This window comes from Coregonus clupeaformis, chromosome 31 (assembly GCF_020615455.1).
Source record: "Coregonus clupeaformis isolate EN_2021a chromosome 31, ASM2061545v1, whole genome shotgun sequence".
NCBI classification, from domain to species: Eukaryota; Metazoa; Chordata; class Actinopteri; order Salmoniformes; family Salmonidae; genus Coregonus; species Coregonus clupeaformis.
In genome coordinates, this window is record NC_059222.1 from 37179445 (window position 1) to 37199115 (window position 19671).

The 19671-nt window shown below is 41.0% G+C and overlaps 1 protein-coding gene across 8 annotated transcripts in view; it reads right to left on the minus strand.

The window, feature by feature from the left end:
• The window catches only part of LOC121547110 (muscular LMNA-interacting protein), a 47918-nt gene extending 31013 nt beyond the window's left edge, over positions 1 to 16905 (minus strand). For 2 of the 8 annotated variants that reach the window (XM_045209889.1, XM_045209888.1), the window contains exons 1-2: positions 1956 to 2085; positions 1646 to 1774 (exon numbers count right to left, since the gene is read on the minus strand). Coding sequence is in view for 6 of the 8 variants with exons in the window: in XM_045209885.1 (XP_045065820.1) it covers positions 1646 to 1774; positions 16721 to 16819 (228 nt within the window). In the remaining 2 variants the exon portion in view is untranslated. Of the gene's footprint in view, positions 1 to 1645; positions 1775 to 1955; positions 2086 to 16720 lie in introns of those variants that run through there. The other 6 variants (XM_045209885.1, XM_045209884.1, XM_045209883.1 and 3 more) reach the window with 6 other exon arrangements.
• Positions 16906 to 19671: the final 2766 nt, after the last annotated feature.

The following is a 19671-nucleotide window of genomic DNA, read 5'->3' on the forward strand; positions in this document are numbered from 1 at the left end:
TGGACTTCTACTGTATGAGAAGCTGTTTTAACAACAGTTGTTGTTGCATAATCCAAACCAATAAGCATACAGTATGATTGACTAGAATGAGACCAATCCATGATATTAAGAATATTTTATCCACAATGCCAGTTCATTCTATAAGGTTTGAAGCTGCGATAAATTCAAATTCCATTCCATAAATTCAAATTCCATTCCATAAATTCAAATTCCATTCCATTCATTACAATTCCATTGATGAAATACGGTGCAAGACCACTCTAACGACATTTGAAATGTCTGTATGGGTTTGACTTTTTCATACATTTGCTACAATATCTCTTTCAAGAATGTACCCTCATCTCCCCTTTAGTTTCAGTCTGCTTATCCTGATTATTCTTTGTAGCATTCATACGTCTTGGCTGAATAGTACATTGTGTATGTGAAAATGGCTTGTATAACATATCTCATTCATTCCATGCTAGCATATAACCTATAGTTCATAATTGAACATCTGAATGGCAAGAGAGGGAACATGAGTAATACTGTCAAATTAATATATGATATCTCTAAAATCGTACATTTTAAATTCAGTTGTCTGTAATGGCACTACAGTTATGCAAAACGACAGGATATTGCTTAGTAAAGCTGCATTTGAATAGAACTATGTCAAAGCAGTTTTCAATGGCAAGTTTAATTCTGAACAGCATTAAGTACCAACAATATTAAGTACTGGAAATGGTTATTGCTAGTAAGCACAACACATTCTATTATTGGTCCTAATCGTGCTAGGGAGGGAGAGAATATTGGGGAGAACGTAGTAAAGAACATTCAGATCGTGATAAGGATCAACTCACATTTATGTCACTCAGCTTTATATACTGTATACTACTTCATGTTTGCTCACAGAGTGCACCTGCAGTTTATATTCACCTATGAAAAACCCTCCTGACATCTGCTGGTTTTCTGAACAACAGACTCTTAGAGATCCATGTGCATAACTCAGACCTTCATATTCATCTCTAAGGGCATCCTAAGGTTGCCTCTAAATAAATAACTTGCTGATGTGCTTTCTCCTGTGTTCTGTATGTTACCATGGTAAAGAAAAAAGGCCTGGAGTGTTTGAACTCTTCACATGTGTATCTATGGTTACCTATTGAGCCAGTTCCTCTGGATATTGTTCACAACCACACTTCATGTACTACAAGCCTGATGCAATTCTGTCCATGTCATAGTGCAGTCTTTTTCTACACTACAGAACAAACAGACTTGCTTCATGGTTGCCTGAACTAAATTGATTCACCAACTGAGTGCTTGAATTGAAGAGCATTGAAAATCCCATGGGCGTTGTGTGAAAGATTCGCTCAATGAAAAACGGATTCCCATATCAACAGTGCCTAATTGACAACTGAGGTTGTATAAACATGATGATTGCCTAATCAGGTGCATTGAAAACCAACAAAAGCTACAGTCAAAGTTTGAGACCACTGTGGAAATGGACGCAAACATTGATTCAACGTACAATTGTAAGGCAACCAGCTGCAAATTCACAATCCTATTGCAGCTGGTTCCCTTACTATTTTACGTTGAATCAACATCTTTTTTTTTTTACAGTGTAAGAATTGAGACCACACAAAAGTGGCTGATGGAAATTGGTGCCAAGTACCTTATTTGGTTTGCCTGTAAGTAGTCCTGTTTTCGCAGCCTCTGTGAGCGTGATTTTAATTGGCAATGTCTTCAGCTCCGGCACAAATGTATAAAAAAGAAGCTTGGATGACACTTCTTCTTCTGAGACCTGTAAATAAGAAAGGAACAAATTGTTTGATGGTTACACAACAAGTTCTTCTTATCATCTTATGTCCATGATCTTCACATTAAAAAAAACGATTCAAATCAAATGATCTGAGTTTGTAGTTAACCTACATTACTGAAGCACTGTCACACACTAGCGATACACATATTGTGATTATTTATACCTATAAAGTATGGATTTCTACCATTTAAAAGGATGTTGCAAGAGAGTAAAAAAGTCCTGAGATGTGGTTTATCCTTCTGCTTGCTTTAGTTATTCTGGTCAGAGCTGCATGAAATAAGCCCAAAGCTGCTCAAGAGAATAATGCAGTGTTTTTCCAAATTAGTTTTGGGATGTAGTACTCAAAATGGAATGTGTCAGAACAGAAGCTCCATTCAGACTACATGAATATGTACACGTAGGAGGGAGAAATGAGTCCTGCCCTGTTCACATTTTAAGAGCTCACAGTTAATGATTGTTGGCTGACTGAGCAAGAGACAGAGAACATATGCAGACAAGTGCATTTTTTCCCTCCTCCATTTAGAAAGAAAACATGTTTTGTATTATCTAACAACGTCAAACAAAATAAATTAATATACATTCTGTGGGTCTCCCTATTAATAATCCAGTGAATCTGTTCACTTACACCTTAACTCCACAACAGTTTACACAATGATGAGGAAGTATGTGACAGGTTAGAGTTTTTCGTCATGAATCTTGTTTCATGAATTTTTACAATATAGCCAATTTTGACTTTGCATCTGGCCATCTAGTGGAAATCGCTCAATTCTGCCTCCAGGGCAAGATTCATGACAATTAACGTCAACCTGCAAGTATGTGTAGCCTACAGTATTTATTACAACTGAACCAATACTATGAGTGTTCAATATTGAAGTATCGTGCTTGTACTGGGTCATACTTTGTACATAGGATTTAAATGTCCTGAGGAAATTAACATAAAGTAAATGGTTAGAATCCCTTACTACCAGTTTAGAGAGATGGATCATGCTGGTAAAAATAAATGGCATTGCAATCAACAGTCATTTCTTTGGCTAGCACAGTGACGCCATGCCACTAACTCGCTTATTGGGAGTGTCATAATGTTGGTTAAACCAGAACTAAAGGCTTGCGTAATTGGTCAGCTGCTTGATTAAGTTCTGGGTCCATACGTGTTACGAGAAGAGATGAAGAGATGCTAGAACCGGAATGAGTTGCGGAACCTCTCTCTTTGCAAGTTACGGGCCGAATTTGCCTTCTGAACCTTCTGAAATTCGAAAGATGTTAACACCTGCGAAATCGTGATTTGTCCAAATAACTACTGCTGCTCGTTGGCCCATGCGTCCCATTCCTTCCCGACAGATTCTACTGTACCAGTAGATCTGTCCACCAGAGATTAGGAGTGCCATATAGTGACACTTCATTAAAGGGATATCAACATTTTCTACTTCATATTCAAAATCTCCAGCACCACCCCCAACATCAAGATATGTGAAAATGGCGTGTTTCTATGTTTTGTAGTAAAAAAGATAGAGGAAGATAAGTGTTTCAAATGACATCATCGGTGTGCATCATGTGATTTGAACCAATTATGAGTAGGTGTTGCCTACTAATTGCCTACTAATTGGTTGATGTAACACTTACCTTCTATATTTTTTACTACAAAACATAGAAACTCGAATTTTCACATATGTTGATGTTGGAGTGGTGCTGGAGATGATGAATATATGAAATTGAAAAAGGGTTAAATGTCCCTTTAATTGCAGCCTTGTTGCAATGAGCAATTTCTCTGAATCGACACAACTTTGTATTTTACTATGCTACATATAAGTGCTGACAAAATACGTTTTTGCAAACTTGCAGTTGACTGCATGAAGTATGTCTTTGGGATCACTGGAGTGTTCTCTTGTTGAGCCAACAGCTGAACTGACAGTCACTATAAATGCAGGCAGGCAGCTCAGGTTTTGTCCTCCATTTAATGTCGCCTGACAGAAATAGCCTTGTTTATTTCATGCTCTCGTATCTTCTCCATTGCGAAGTGACGCTGGTTTTATCATGAGACCAGAGCTAACTTGAGAGAAAAGACTTCAACTTGGCACAAAGGTTGTCACTAGTTACCACAGCCACAAAGTCATACACCCCTCCAATTTATTTTCTTAAAATGGGATTTTAAACCTAACCCTAACCATAAGCTTAACTACACTGCTAACCTTATTCCTAACCCTAACATTCAATTAAGACCGAAAAGCAAATTTTTGGTTTTCATGAATTTTTACTATATAGCCAATTTTGACTTTGTGGCTGTGGTAACTAATGGAAACCCACAAACACTGAACTTCAGATCGTTCCATTGTTTTCCCTTCTCTACTGCTCCAAGACATTGAATTACGAGTGTTTAATTACAGCAACAAAAACACAACTACTAAGGCTACCGGTATTAAATCAATGGCTGATAGTGGGTTTCCAGTTATTGCTTTCAGAATTGTGTTTGATTGGCACAGCAGCTATGAAAATCTAACAGTTTTAATAAGTGATACAGCTATAGGATCTTAATTTGATCACCCTGTTGTAGAATAACCTTCCTGAAATGCAGGTAATGTAAAAATGGTAGTGTATTTTAAGTTTAATCTGACGGACTTGATGGGAATTATTTTAATATGAATCAACGACTACAAAAATATCCATTAATTATAATTCACATAATAATGAACATTTCAAATTGCTGCAGGACTATTGTCCTGCCTTAGCACACTGGCTCAAAAGAAGATCCTACAGCTGTAGTGCTTTCAGAATTGTGTTTGATTGGTACAGCAGCTGTGGAAATTAAACATAATTTTGAAAGTGCTTTCTGAAAATACACTTTCTGCAATTGATTGAATACCAGCCTCAGTTAATATCTTGGCAGAGGGCTCAACTGCTTGCCCAAAGCACTCCCAAGCTTTCATAAATTCCACAAGAAATACTCCCCAAAACAAAATGCCGTTATAAATCCATTTGAATTAAATTTACTCCAGGAAAAAAAATTAACAAGAGTGCAATCAGCAGCCTTTGAAATGTCGACTCTCACCAGCTGTCCTTATAAATACTTGAAAACAGAGTAGGCTGATAGCAATTAGTGACCAATATATCATGACTGACAGACCATAACCTTCCTATCATGTTATGTACAGTAAAAGCTTCTAGGTCCTTTTAGAGACACATTTTGTTAATTACGCATAGCAAGACATTTTATACCCACATTAAAAGTGGATTAGCCAGACACCATGAACAAGCAAAGAGATCATCCCAGAATACGAGAGTTGGACAAATCGTATTCATACCCTGAATAATTAATGCAAGGTCATAACTGAGAAAAAGGAATCTGTTCCCTTGGAGATAAGAGGATACACATTGTCACAGAAGTCGATTGGTATGGGAGACTAGGGTTGGTTGTCTCAAGGGTTGGTTGTCTCAGTGGTTGGTTGTCTCAAGGGTTGGTTGTCTCAAGGGTTGGTTGTCTTAGGGGTTGGTTGTCTCAAGGGTTGGTTGTCAGCACCCCTACTTTCCACGGCTATGATCTTACCTGTGAACAGGGTGTGAGGAGCATGTGGTAACTGTTGTCTGTTGCTTGTCATGTGATAGTATAGTATCAAGGCCAGCCCTGGACATAAAGCAACATAAGTGGTCGCTTAGGGCCCCCGGTGCTAGACGGCCACTGACCCCCTCAAAAAACAGAGTTTTAGGAACAGGTGGGTTCTGAACTTACTGTTGAGAGTTAGAATTGTAGAATACACAAGGTGCAATTTCGAAATTTGGTTGTGCATCAGCAGTCCCTGACAGTCACTCAATTTGCCCATGTCAGCTAAAATTTTTTAGATTGATAAGTTAGTCTAGCCAGCTATCTAAAACTAGTAATCATGGTTGAATTATCGACCGGGCACGAAGGGCACGTGCCAAGAGGCCCTGACCTCCAGGGGACCCCCATTGATTTTGTTAGTCACTCTCACTCAGATATCATATTAACATGGCATACAGTATATAATGGTAAAATGTGTTGTAGGTAATTGTAAAAATTGTAGACCTGCACCAGGCTGGGAAGACTGATTCTGCAATAGGTAAGCAGCTTGGTTTGAAGAAATCAACTGTGGGAGCAATTATTAGGAAATGGAAGACATACAAGACCACTGATAATCTCCCTCGATCTGGGGCTCCACGCAAGATCTCACCCCGTGGGGTCAAAATGATCACAAGAACGGTGAGCAAAAATCCCAGAACCACACGGGGGGACCTAGTGAATGACCTGCAGAGAGCTGGGACCAAAGTAACAAAGCCTACCATCAGTAACACACTACGCCGCCAGGGACTCAAATCCTGCAGTGCCAGACCTGTCCCCCTGCTTAAGCCAGTACATGTCCAGGCCCGTCTGAAGTTTGCTAGAGTGCATTTGGATGATCCAGAAGAGGATTGGGAGAATGTCATATGGTCAGATGAAACCAAAATATAACTTTTTGGTAAAAACTCAACTTGTCGTGTTTGGAGGACAAAGAATGCTGAGTTGCATCCAAAGAACACCATACCTACTGTGAAGCATGGGGGTGGAAACATCATGCTTTGGGGCTGTTTTTCTGCAAAGGGACCAGGACGACTGATCCGTGTAAAGGAAAGAATGAATGGGGCCATGTATCGTGAGATTTTGAGTGAAAACCTCCTTCCATCAGCAAGGGCATTGAAGATGAAACGTGGCTGGGTCTTTCAGCATGACAATGATCCCAAACACACCGCCCGGGCAACGAAGGAGTGGCTTCGTAAGAAGCATTTCAAGGTCCTGGAGTGGCCTAGCCAGTCTCCAGATCTCAACCCCATAGAAAATCTTTGGAGGGAGTTGAAAGTCCGTGTTGCCCAGCGACAGCCCCAAAACATCACTGCTCTAAAGGAGATCTGCATGGAGGAATGGGCCAAAATACCAGCAACAGTGTGTGAAAACCTTGTGAAGACTTACAGAAAACGTTTGACCTGTGTCATTGCCAACAAAGGGTATATAACAAAGTATTGAGAAACTTTTGTTATTGACCAAATACTTATTTTCCACCATAATTTGCAAATAAATTCATAAAAAATCCTACAATGTGATTTTCTGGATTTTTGTTTCTCATTTTGTCTGTCATAGTTGACGTGTACCTATGATGAAAATTACAGGCCTCTCTCAACTTTTTAAGTGGGAGAACTTGCACAATTGGTGGCTGACTAAATACTTTTTTTTCCCCACTGTAAGTTGTTGGGATTGTGAAAAGAATCCGTGGCCTTGATAGTAGTGCTCGTGATCATGGTTTTATTCCTCACTTTTATACAGCAATCTAGATTCTAGTGTCCAGCTACTCCATCAAAAGCCTTTGCTCTACAAATGCACTTAAAACTGAGTGTGAGTGGCAAATACAGATGTCAAAAGACATGTTGCTATCGTCTCTTGAATGGGGCCATTATTTGTAGCATTACTTGACGATTACACTTCAGTCGCTGTCAGAGAGGGAGAGAAAATGAGGGGTTTGAAGCCACAATCAGAAGCCACAATCAGCCATTTCAACCAGCCAGATCACACCAGATCCAATGCAGTATTAAAAGTTTGTCCAGGTCCCCAGTACGTTGGGAGATAATATAATATGCCATTTAGCAGACGCTTTTATCCAAAGCGACTTACAGTCATGCGTGCATACATTTATTATTATTTTTTTGTGTATGGGTGGTCCCGGGGATCGAACCCACTACCTTGGCGTTACAAGCGCCGTGCTCTACCAGCTGAGCTACAGAGGACCACATGAGATGCCTTCAATACCGTCCATTAGGGGCAATGGTGAGCGCTGTTACCATTAAGTAGGCTCCCATCAAGTAGGCTCTGTAGGCTCTGAGGATTGCAGGTTCAATCCCAGTGCTAGGCACTAGTTTTTTTTGTTTTAACCCTACCCAAAAACCATAACCCTTAACTTAACCAATCGGAATTAATGCCTAAACTTAACCGTTGAGTTGTTTCTGTTTTAACAACAGCAGGTTGGTGGCACCTTAATAGGGGAGGACGGGCTCGTGGTAATGTTTGGAGCGGAATGTGTTTGATGCCATTCCATTTGCTCCGTTCCAGCCATTATTATGAGCCGTCCTCCCCTCAGCAGCCTCCACTGGTTTTAACTCCCAAACCTTAAAGCAGCAATCAGCAGTAGAAACAAGCATCTCACAGCCCCTGATTCAGTAAATATCTGAGGGATGGGCCTGGAGAAATATAACCACTCTCAAATTCATAGACAGAGCTATGGAGGCAAGGACTGACCATCCATGATATCAAAATTATACTTTGAATCATGTTTTGAGGATATACAGTGTTGGTTTACATTTACTTTGTATAACAATCTTATATTTTGAGTTCTGAAGGGGTGCGACAGTTGAACTAAGCTCATGAAGCATTTAAGTTATAAACTCAAATAACTTCACAGATCTTCATTGTAAAGGGTTTAAACACTGTTTCCCATGCTTGTTCAATGAACCATAAACAATTAATGAACATGCACCTGTGGAACGGTTGTTAAGACACTAACAGCTTACAGACGGTAGGCAATTAAGGTCACAGTAATGAAAACTTAGGACACTAAAGAGGCCTTTCTACTGACTCTGAAAACCACCAAAAGAAAGATGCCCAGGGTCCCTGCTCATATGCGTGAACGTGCCTTAGGCATGCTGCAATGTCCGTACTGTGAGACGCCTAAGACAGCGCTACAGGGAGACAGGACAGACAGCTGATCGTCCTCGCAGTGGCAGACCACGTGTAACAACACCTGCACAGGATCCGTACATCCGAACATTACACCTGCGGGACAGGTACAGGATGGCAACAACAACTGCCCGAGTTACATCAGGAACGCACAATCCCTCCATCAGTGCTCAGACTGTCCGCAATAGGCTGAGAGAGGCTGGACTGAGGGCTTGTAGGCCTGTTGTAAGGCAGGTCCTCACCAGACATCACCGGCAACAATGTCGCCTATGGGCACAAACCCAACGTCGCTGGACCAGACAGGACTGGCAAAAAGTGCTCTTCACTGATGAGTCGCAGTTTTGTCTCACCAGGGTTGATGGTCGGATTCGCGTTTATCGTCGAAGGAATGAGCGGGATCAATTTGGAGTTGGAGGGTCCGTCATGGTCTGGGGCAGTGTGTCACAGCATCATCGGACTGAGCTTGTTGTCATTGCAGGCAATCTCAACGCTGTGCGTTACAGGGAAGACATCCTCCTTCCTCATGTGGTACCCTTCCTGCAGGCTCATCCTGACATGACCCTCCAGCATGACAATGCCACCAGCCATACTGCTTGTTCTGTGCATGATTTCCTGCAAGACAGGAATGTCAGTGTTCTGCCATTGCCAGTGAAGAGCCCGGATCTCAATCCCATTGAGCAAGTCTGGGACCCGTTGGATCGGAGGTTGAGGGCTAGGGTCATTCCCCCCAGAAATGTCCAGGAACTTGCAGGTGCCTTGGTGGAAGAGTGGGGTAACACGGGAAGAGTGTCCCGTGTAGCTCAGGTGGTAGAGCATGGCGTTTGCAACGCCAGGGTTGTGGGTTTGATTCCCACGGGGGGCCAGTATAAAAAAAATATGCACTCACTAACTGTAAGTCGCTCTGGATAAGAGCGTCTGCTAAATTACTAAAATGTAACATCTCACAGCAAGAACTGGCAAATCTAGTGCAGTCCATGAGGAGGAGCTGCACTGCAGTACTTAATGCAGCTGGTGGCCACACCAGATACTGACTGTTACTTTTGATTTTTACCCCCCCTTTGTTCAGGGACACATTATTCAATTTCTGTTAGTCACATGTCTGTGGAACTTGTTCAGTTTATGTCTCAGTTGTTAAATCTTGTTATGTTCATACAAATATTTACACATGTTAAGTTTGCTGAAAATAAACGCAGTTGACAGTGAGAGGACGTTTCTTTTTTTGCTCGGTTTATTCTTCAAAAATCATAGGGTACATATCATTCATTCATAAATCCAAAAATGTATGTAGCAACAGCTGATTGCCCCTTTAACCCTTAACTCAACTAATCAGAATGAATGCCTAAACTTAACAGTGAATGCGGTCTCACCATGAGCACTGACCACAAAGCATTTAAACAAGTGATGATCAGAAATGACTCCTGGCACCATTTCCTCAGGCCCAGAGCAACATGATGATACAAGCAACATATCATTACTGGATGTGGTTGATTGCAGATCCAAAGTTCCTGATGTGTTATTGTCCCTCCCTCACATTATCATAGTAGTTCAGTGTAAACTGCATTGCAGCATTGCTCCAATTCACTAACTCCATATCAGTGCTAGTGATTCATGGATGATGATCAGTCAGAACCCCTGCCACCTATCATTTCAGCCAAATACCTGCAAGTCATACTAATGAAATCTTTTATTGAAAAAATACACTTTGAATGCTAACTTGAATTACACATTTGTATGGCTAGTAACTGCCCCCTAATCTAATGTCTAGCCCCCTAATCTAATGTCTAGCCCCCTAATCTAATGTCTAGCCCCCTAATCTAATGTCTAGCCCCCTAATCTAATGTCTAGGCCCCTAATCAAATGTCTAGACCCCCTAATCTAATGTCTAGCCCCTAATCTAATGTCTAGGCCCCTAATCTAATGTCTAACCCCCTAATCTAATGTCTAGCCCCCTAATCTAATGTCTAGGCCCCTAATCTAATGTCTAACCCCCTAATCTAATGTCTATCCCTGTTGGCCAACTCTTCTATGAGCGGTGGAAAGGATTATTGAATCACATAAAATGCTATTTAGATAATAGGGATTCATTGACAACTGAACCATTCAATTATTCCTTTTGTCTAATGACTTTGGAATATTCAAGTACATTTTAAATGTGCAATTACATTCCCCACCATTTTTATCAATTTGATGCACTACAATAACATTTGCCACCACATTCATCAAATCCACTCAACTTTTATCATTGAGGTCCATATGGAGAGTGGCTAAATATGTTTTCCTGGCTGGATTCAAACCAACCATTCAGGTCGCATATGGATTTTTATATGTAAACACTAGTCTCAGCCAAAAAGCATATATGCTTGATCCTAGGAACCTTTCATTTTATTTTAACTATGTGTTCTCACGTTAGCCTCTGTCTCTGTATTTCCTCTGTAGTCACAACAGCGGGTAAATAAATGCTTTTAAAGGTTAAGGCAGGCATTTCCTACTTGCCAGTTAGGATTCCTCTTGAAGATTTAATTGCTGGGAGTATTGCCGAGGTCATACCGTCCTCGCAGATCATATTTCCCCCACTATGGGGGGAAGAGGCTCTTCCCCTGCTCAATACTGCCAGTCATCTCACTGGGCCTGAGCTCACACAGGTATTTCTCTAGTCAATTCATGGCACACACCCTGACCAATACCAAACACCAACAAGAAACAGCAATAGGTCATTCCCAGAAACAGACCACCACTGTTGGTGTCCGTTATAGATACAGACACCCACTATTGACTGGATGTTCACTGGACTCTAAACATTTCAAGATCAAGAACACAGAGCACAGTGTACTTACATGGCATTGCTTGGAGATTCTTTAACCCAGAATTGTATATCTATGTTATGGACCGCTAAGCAATTTCTAGTTTCAGGGGATTTGGCATCTCCATTGAGGTTAGAACATAAACAAGTGGGTGTGTCACTTCGTCAAGAGTTTAATTACATCCAAACACTGCCCCTCCTTCAAAAGTAAATATACAAATATAACCATCTGCCAGCTGCTCGGTAAAGACGACGCTGAGACTATTGGGTTCCCAGTCTGTCTGTCATAACACGGTGGATATAGGGTTTGTACAAGCTCTAGACAATCACTTTCTTAGGCTAGAATAAGCTTTCCTGTTTTAGAGAAAACTTCTCTGTGATCTGGTGTGTAAGACAGTAACACACTCTAGTCATTTAGATCACCTCTCAATGCCACGGAGACCGCTGATAGGAATGTGGTTGACATTCCATTTAGGGTCCCATGAAGTTATGATGTGACACAATGACATTAGCTAGTAAAACATTACATGGACCAAACACATTAGAATGCTGAGCTCCCAACACAACATAATAGATAAATGACTTTCTACACAGCATCTGTGCCAAGTAGAAAATGGCTGTGCCCAGCATGTTAACTGTGGTATGGGAGGCACAACTCAATAAAGATCTATTCAATAATCAAGTGAGGGAGAAGAAAAGTAAATCATCTTTTTTTTGGACTGTTGAGACATGTTTCTCTCAAAGCATAATTCAGCATCTACTGGTGAACAGGCCTTCACTAAGTACACCTCTTTACAGCTCACGTTGTTCCATCTGGTTTTAATCAATATCTCTCACAGTAGACACCTGCTGACAGGGTTACGAATATTGTTCTACCAATTCTTCCTGATCTGTAGCCTCAAATGTACACAGCTGAGAGGGGTATGAATATTGTTCTACCAATTCTTCCTGATCTGTAGCCTCAAATGTACACAGCTGAGAGAGGAATTCCGACCATACTACTTTAATTTAAAGCAAAGTAATGAACAACAATTAGGCAAATGAAATGCACTAGCAATTGAATTCCATTCAATTAAATAAAAGTAATTCATGTATTTAATTTCTGACACCCAATGAAATGCTCACTCTTAACATCATCTCCAGCACCACCCCAACATCAACATACTGTATGTGAAAATGGCGTGTTTCTATGTTTTGTGTAAAAAAGATAGCAGAAGATAAGCTTCCAGTGACATCATCAACCAATTAGTAAGCTGTGCGGTAGTAAACCACTGAAGAAGTTGCTAATGTGTAGCGTGATTCTTTTTGTTGTGATGTGGCGCATGGATCGTGAAGACTAGGCAAAATGTACCGTAAAATGTACTGTACAGCAATAACCTGTGTATACGCAGCGTTAGAGCTGTAAAATCCACAAGTGGCTCCCGGCATTATACCTAAAGTGGACATTGCCATTAGCTGTATGCAGTCGCATTAACAGAAATCCCATGCAGCCTTGTTTACAAGTTCGAACACTGGAATGTGAGACGTAATCTACACCTTGATTAGGCTGATATAAATCCACATTATTTTGTTTAATGATTTTTCAATTTGAGCGTAATGTTTTCAATAATGGCAAAAATGAATCATTCTGAACTTCTAACACGAGTGGGGCAGGTGTGACTTCGTGACAATGATCGCAAGAGCAACTCTAAGGCATCCTGCCACAATGACTACTGCCCTGTAGCACTCACATCTGTAATAATGAAGTGCTTTGAAAAGCTGGTCATGGCACACATCATCTTCATCATAAATGGCTAACAACTACTGCTTCCCCTGACATCTACGCTGCTGCTAAAATGATTATTGATTACATTTATTACTACCACGATGCTGCTGTTCATTGATTATTGATTGAAATTACCATTAATATCTATCTATTTTATCCTGCTACTGGTCACTAATTCTCCTGTTCACATGTATATATTACCACTAGTATATTACCACAGTATTTATATACAGTGGGGAAAAAAAGTATTTAGTCAGCCACCAATTGTGCAAGTTCTCCCACTTAAAAAGATGAGAGAGGCCTGTAATTGTCATCATAGGTACACGTCAACTATGACAGACAAATTGAGAAAAAAACATTGTAGGATTTTTAATGAATTTATTTGCAAATTATGGTGGAAAATAAGTATTTGGTCACCTACAAACAAGCAAGATTTCTGGCTCTCACAGACCTGTAACTTCTTCTTTAAGAGGCTCCTCTGTCCTCCACTCGTTACCTGTATTAATGGCACCTGTTTGAACTTGTTATCAGTATAAAAGACCCCTGTCCACAACCTCAAACAGTCACACTCCAAACTCCACTATGGCTAAGACCAAAGAGCTGTCAAAGGATGTGGTCCTCTGTAGCTCAGCTGGTAGAGCACGGCGCTTGTAACGCCAAGGTAGTGGGTTCGATCCCCGGGACCACCCATACACAAAAATGTATGCACGCATGACTGTAAGTCACTTTGGATAAAAGCGTCTGCTAAATGGCATATTATATTATTATTATAAAGGACACCAGAAACAAAATTGTAGACCTGCACCAGGCTGGAAAGACTGAATCTGCAATAGGTAAGCAGCTTGGTTTGACGAAATCAACTGTGGGAGCAATTATTAGGAAATGGAAGACATACAAGACCACTGATAATCTCCCTCGATCTGGGGCTCCACGCAAGATCTCACCCCGTGGGGTCAAAATGATCACAAGAACGGTGAGCAAAAATCCCAGAACCACACGGGGGACCTAGTGAATGACCTGCAGAGAGCTGGGACCAAAGTAACAAAGCCTACCATCAGTAACACACTACGCCGCCAGGGACTCAAATCCTGCAGTGCCAGACGTGTCCCCCTGCTTAAGCCAGTACATGTCCAGGCCCGTCTGAAGTTTGCTAGAGTGCATTTGGATGATCCAGAAGAGGATTGGGAGAATGTCATATGGTCAGATGAAACCAAAATATAACTTTTTTGGTAAAAACTCAACTTGTCGTGTTTGGAGGACAAAGAATGCTGAGTTGCATCCAAAGAACACCATACCTACTGTGAAGCATGGGGGTGGAAACATCATGCTTTGGGGCTGTTTTTCTGCAAAGGGACCAGGACGACTGATCCGTGTAAAGGAAAGAATGACTGGGGCCATGTATCGTGAGATTTTGAGTGAAAACCTCCTTCCATCAGCAAGGGCATTGAAGATGAAACGTGGCTGGGTCTTTCAGCATGACAATGATCCCAAACACACCGGCCGGGCAATGAAGGAGTGGCTTCGTAAGAAGCATTTCAAGGTCCTGGAGTGGCCTAGCCAGTCTCCAGATCTCAACCCCATAGAAAATCTTTGGAGGGCGTTGAAAGTCTGTGTTGCTCAGCGACAGCCCCAAAACATCACTGCTCTAGAGGAGATCTGCATGGAGGAATGGGCCAAAATACCAGCAACAGTGTGTGAAAACCTTGTGAAGACTTACAGAAAACGTTTGACCTGTGTCATTGCCAACAAAGGGTATATAACAAAGTATTGAGAAACTTTTGTTATTGACCAAATACTTATTTTCCACCATAATTTGCAAATAAATTCATAAAAAATCCTACAATGTGATTTTCTGGATTTTCTTTCCTCATTTTGTCTGTCATAGTTGACGTGTACCTATGATGAAAATTACAGGCCTCTCTCATCCTTTTAAGTGGGAGAACTTGCACAATTGGTGGCTGACTAAATACTTTTTTCCCCCACTGTATTCTCGCTACCAGTCACTGTTCAGACCTGTTTACATATATATCCATCCACCTATTGCTGTTGACTATTATTATAGATCCTGCTACCAGTCACTTTCTCCTAATCCCTGCCTACATGTACAGTACATATCTACCTCAAATACTCCAGAATACCTGCACACTGTACATTTGGTATTGGCACTGACCCCGTATATAGCTTCCTCTCGTATGTATTGTGTTTTCTTTATTATATAAAACTCAGCAAAAAAAGAAACGTCCCTTTTTCAGGACCCTGTCTTTCAAAGATAATTCGTAAAAATCAAAATAACTGCATAGATCTTCATTGTAAAGGGTTTAAACACTGTTTCCCATGCTTGTTCAATGAACTATAAACAATTAATGAACATGCACCTGTGGAACAGTCGTTAAGACACTATCAGCTTACAGACGGTAGGCAATTAAGGTCACAGTTATGAAAACTTAGGGCACTAAAGAGGCCTTTCTACTGACTCTGAAAAACACCAAAAGAAAGATGCCCAGGGTCCCTGCTCATCTGCGTGAATGTGCCTTAGGCATGCTGCAAGGAGGCATAAGAACTGCAGATGTGGCCAGGGCAATAAATTGCAATGTCCGTACTGTGAGATGCCTAAGATAGCACTACAGGGAGACAGGACGGCTAGGGCCATTCCACCCAGAAATGTCGGGGAACTTGCAGGTGCCTTGGTGGAAGAGTGGGGTAACATCTCACAGCAAGAACTGGCAAATCTGGTGCAGTCCATGAGGAGGAGATGCACTGCAGTACTTAATGCAGCTGGTGGCCACACCAGATACTGACTGTTACTTTTGATTTTGACCCCCCCCCCTTTGTTCAGGGACACATTATTCAATTTCTGTTAGTCACATGTCTGTGGAACTTGTTCAGTTTATGTCTCAGTTATTGAATCTTTTTATGTTCATACAAATATGTACACATTAAGTTTGCTGAAAATAAACGCAGTTGACAGTGAGAGGACGTTTCTTTTTTTGCTGAGTTTTATATATATATTCTTTTTTATTAGTTATACTATTTTAATATTGATTACTGCACTGTTGGTTAGAGCTTGCAAGTAAGCATTTCACTGTACTTCGCATGTGACAATAAAATTTGAACTTGAACTTAAATCTTCCCCCAAACAAAGCAGTATGCTGTCTGTCACTCAGTTGGTAGAGCATGGCGTTTGCAACACCAGGGTTGTGGGTTTGATTCCCACGGGGGGCCAGTATGAAAAAAGTATGAAAATGTATGCACTCACTAACTGTAAGTCGCTCTGGATAAGAGCGTCTGCTAAATGACTAAAATTTAAAATGTCACAAATGGGAAATTAAATTGCATGGTGGGGAACCTTTTCATTGGCAGCACAACCCTTACGAAAAAAGATTGCAGTCACAGAGCAGTATAACTGCAGATAGAGTGCAGTATAACTACAGTATGCTGCAATTACTGCGTCCAAAATACCACAGTCGACTGCAGTCACTGCACTTTTACTGCACTTTCAAAACTGCGGTCTTATTTTGTAAGGGAAACACCTTACACACCACTAGGTGTTACATACTAGCCTTAGTATGTAAAACCTCTGCAATATGACTTATCTGCTACTTCCTTTGTTCTTTACCAAAGTACAATGTAGATTATGTCAGAGTCCCTTCTTACCTTTCCCTGGCTCTCATGCGAACTGTCACTCTTCTCCACATCTAGGCATTGCTTATGTCCAGGTAAAGGTGAAATGCTCTCAGGGCTAGAGAGGTCCATTCGGCTACACACTATAATTCAGATTAGGCAACTTTTCCATATGGAGTCCTAACATGTATTACCCTGTGATAAGTGCAGAGCAGCGCTGGCTTCCATTTATAGACACACAAATGCCACAAATAGCTTGCAGACGGCATCCAGCCTGCAGGGCACCGATAACAATAATGATCACGCCATCGCCAGCAACTGTGCTCTGTGCCCCCGGGAATGCATGGCCACAATTGTATTTGCTCTTCTTCTCTCAATTCAAGTTTGTATCTGAGGGGGTACAATTATTTGAAAGTCCTAAAACCAACAAAGACAGGTATTTCTAGGAGAAAAAATTAACTAGCCTAATAATAGAGTAACAGATACAGATTTAAACGCTCACATTCAAATCCCTGTTTACTTTATGTTCATATTTTTATCTTGTATTATTTCTTATTGTTGTTGCATTGTTGAGAAGGAACCTGCAAGTAAGCATTTTGTTGGACGGTGTATACCATGTGTATCGTGTACATACGACTAATAGAACTTGAAACTTGAGCTCAAGCTGGACACTCTTACATTTAGTCTGCCTGCACTCAATGGTCTTCAAAGAACTCTCCATGCATGCAGTCCAAAACAAAGGTATTCAGAAGTCAAGTATTCCCCAAGGTTCCCTTGGGAGGTAGCCTTGAATCGTTCTTGGTTCTTAATGACCACAACCACGTCTGGTCACCGATCCTGAACATAAGGACTGGTGTTCACACGTTCAGTTTATAGTCCTGGGACAGGAAGAGGTGAGGTCTCCAGTCAGGAGAGCTGTGATTGGTTCAGGTGAGGGAAAAGTTCCAGGGGCTGAGTCCTCCACCATTCATCGCCTGCATTGTTCTGTGTGGCATTCCATAGGGCATTAATGTCCACATGAATGCGAGAGTACTATGTACACTTTCATAAATTATTTAATGGCAGAAAAACATCACAACACACATTCCAAAACTCAGTCTTATTACACACACATCTCAACACTTTAAACCATGTCATTTTCAGTCCGTTTACACTGTTTGCTTGAAGAAAAAATTTAGTTTGAGGCACTTTGTGTGCAGTCCATCGATTCCAATAGAGAATCTCCTTGGCTGAGCCGTAGTCATCTTCATCGAGGACCCTGCTGTGTTTGTGTCTCCTGTCTGACTACCGTTTGGTTCAATCAAGCTGATTGACCTGGACATTATCCTACGCTGGTAGGTGTCAGATGAGCAAAAAAAGGGGGGGACTTGCTGTGAGTGGCCCCCCTCTTCCTGTGTTGTCTGGCCAGTGAAGAGGGGTCCTTGCGTATTCTCATTGTGGTTGACGTCTATATGGCAAAGATGTGTGAAGCATTGAAATAGAATGAATAGAACTGAATTGGAATCTCTAACCCTGGCAATTTGACTGGTAAACAGTTGAGTTGACAAATCACAGCACAGATTAAAGAGTACACTTCCTGCTTTTACTTCCTGGCATTGGCTGCCAGTCCACCCTTTATGCCATCATTGACTTGAACGGGGACGTCCATTCTATTCATTATATTTCTATGGCGTGAAGTTGATGCTCCTCTACATCTCCCCCCTGTTGGCCATCCTTCGAGGGCTGGACCATTGAAGCTGATGGACAAATATAAGTGCCGTCGCTACAACAGCAACCTTTCCGTAGCCACTTTTGCAGTGCAATTTGTACACACTGAAATATTATGTGATCCACTTGGTCCTGTATGTTGAAGGGTGCATTCATTCAAGTCTCTTGCTTAAATAATGTGTTCGCAATAAGCCAATAAGCTTGCATGAATGATTTTTCCTGTCCAACAGCGCCCGCATGCAGCCAAACTGAACCATACTTTACAGGTTAGCTAGACTCCCTGAGCATGTGTGCCAAATTTCATCACTCTTAGTCAAACAGATCAAGAGATATAATCATGTGCCTGTAATAACACCACTGTGTGGTTTATCTGAATGTGCTTGCATAAGTTGAGTCTTGACAGCGTTTGGAACATGTGTACCAAGTTTGGTTACAACACAAATATCTATGTCTGATTTATATTCATTTATGTGCCAGCCACGACCACATTAATGTTTATTGGTCAGTAGCGGCCATATTGTTTGATATACTGGAAAATATGGCATTGAGAGACCTTGGTCCATAGATGCCATATGTCAAGTTTCGTGCAGATCGTTAATTCGGTGCCAGAGGAGTAGAGTTTTTCAAAAAATTCTAAATGGTGGAAAATCCATAATGGCGAACCTTATCGGTCCTTGAGGCAAATGTGTTCCTTGTGAGGAGAGGGCATATGGGCCTTTACCATCAATCAAAGTTGCACCCGCCTGGGCCTTACCATCTAACTGAAATAAAAAATAATCCACAAAATTGGCCGAAGAAGGAAAATAATAATATTTATTATTATACTGCCACCATGTGGTTGATCTGAATGTGCTGGCATATTTTGAGTCATGACAGTGTTTTGAACATGTGCATCTAATTTTGTTACAATATGAATATCCGTGTCTGATTTATATACAGTGGGGTCCGAAATTATTGACACCCTTAATAAAGAGCAAAAATGACTGTATAAAATAAATACATACAAATACTGAGCTAGATTGTATGCTCCAAAAAAATAATTATTGTCAAAATGGTAGGGGTCAAAATTATTGACACCCCCGTTTTCAATACCTTTCAAAATCTCACCTGGTGAGGATACGCAACTGAGCCTTTTTTCAAAAATGTGTTATGAGATTGGAGAACACATTGGGAGTGATCTTAGACCATTCCTCCATACAGAATATTTCCATTGAACTCCCTTGAGATGTTTCTACAACTTGATTGGAGTCTACGTGTAGTAAATTCAACTGATTGGA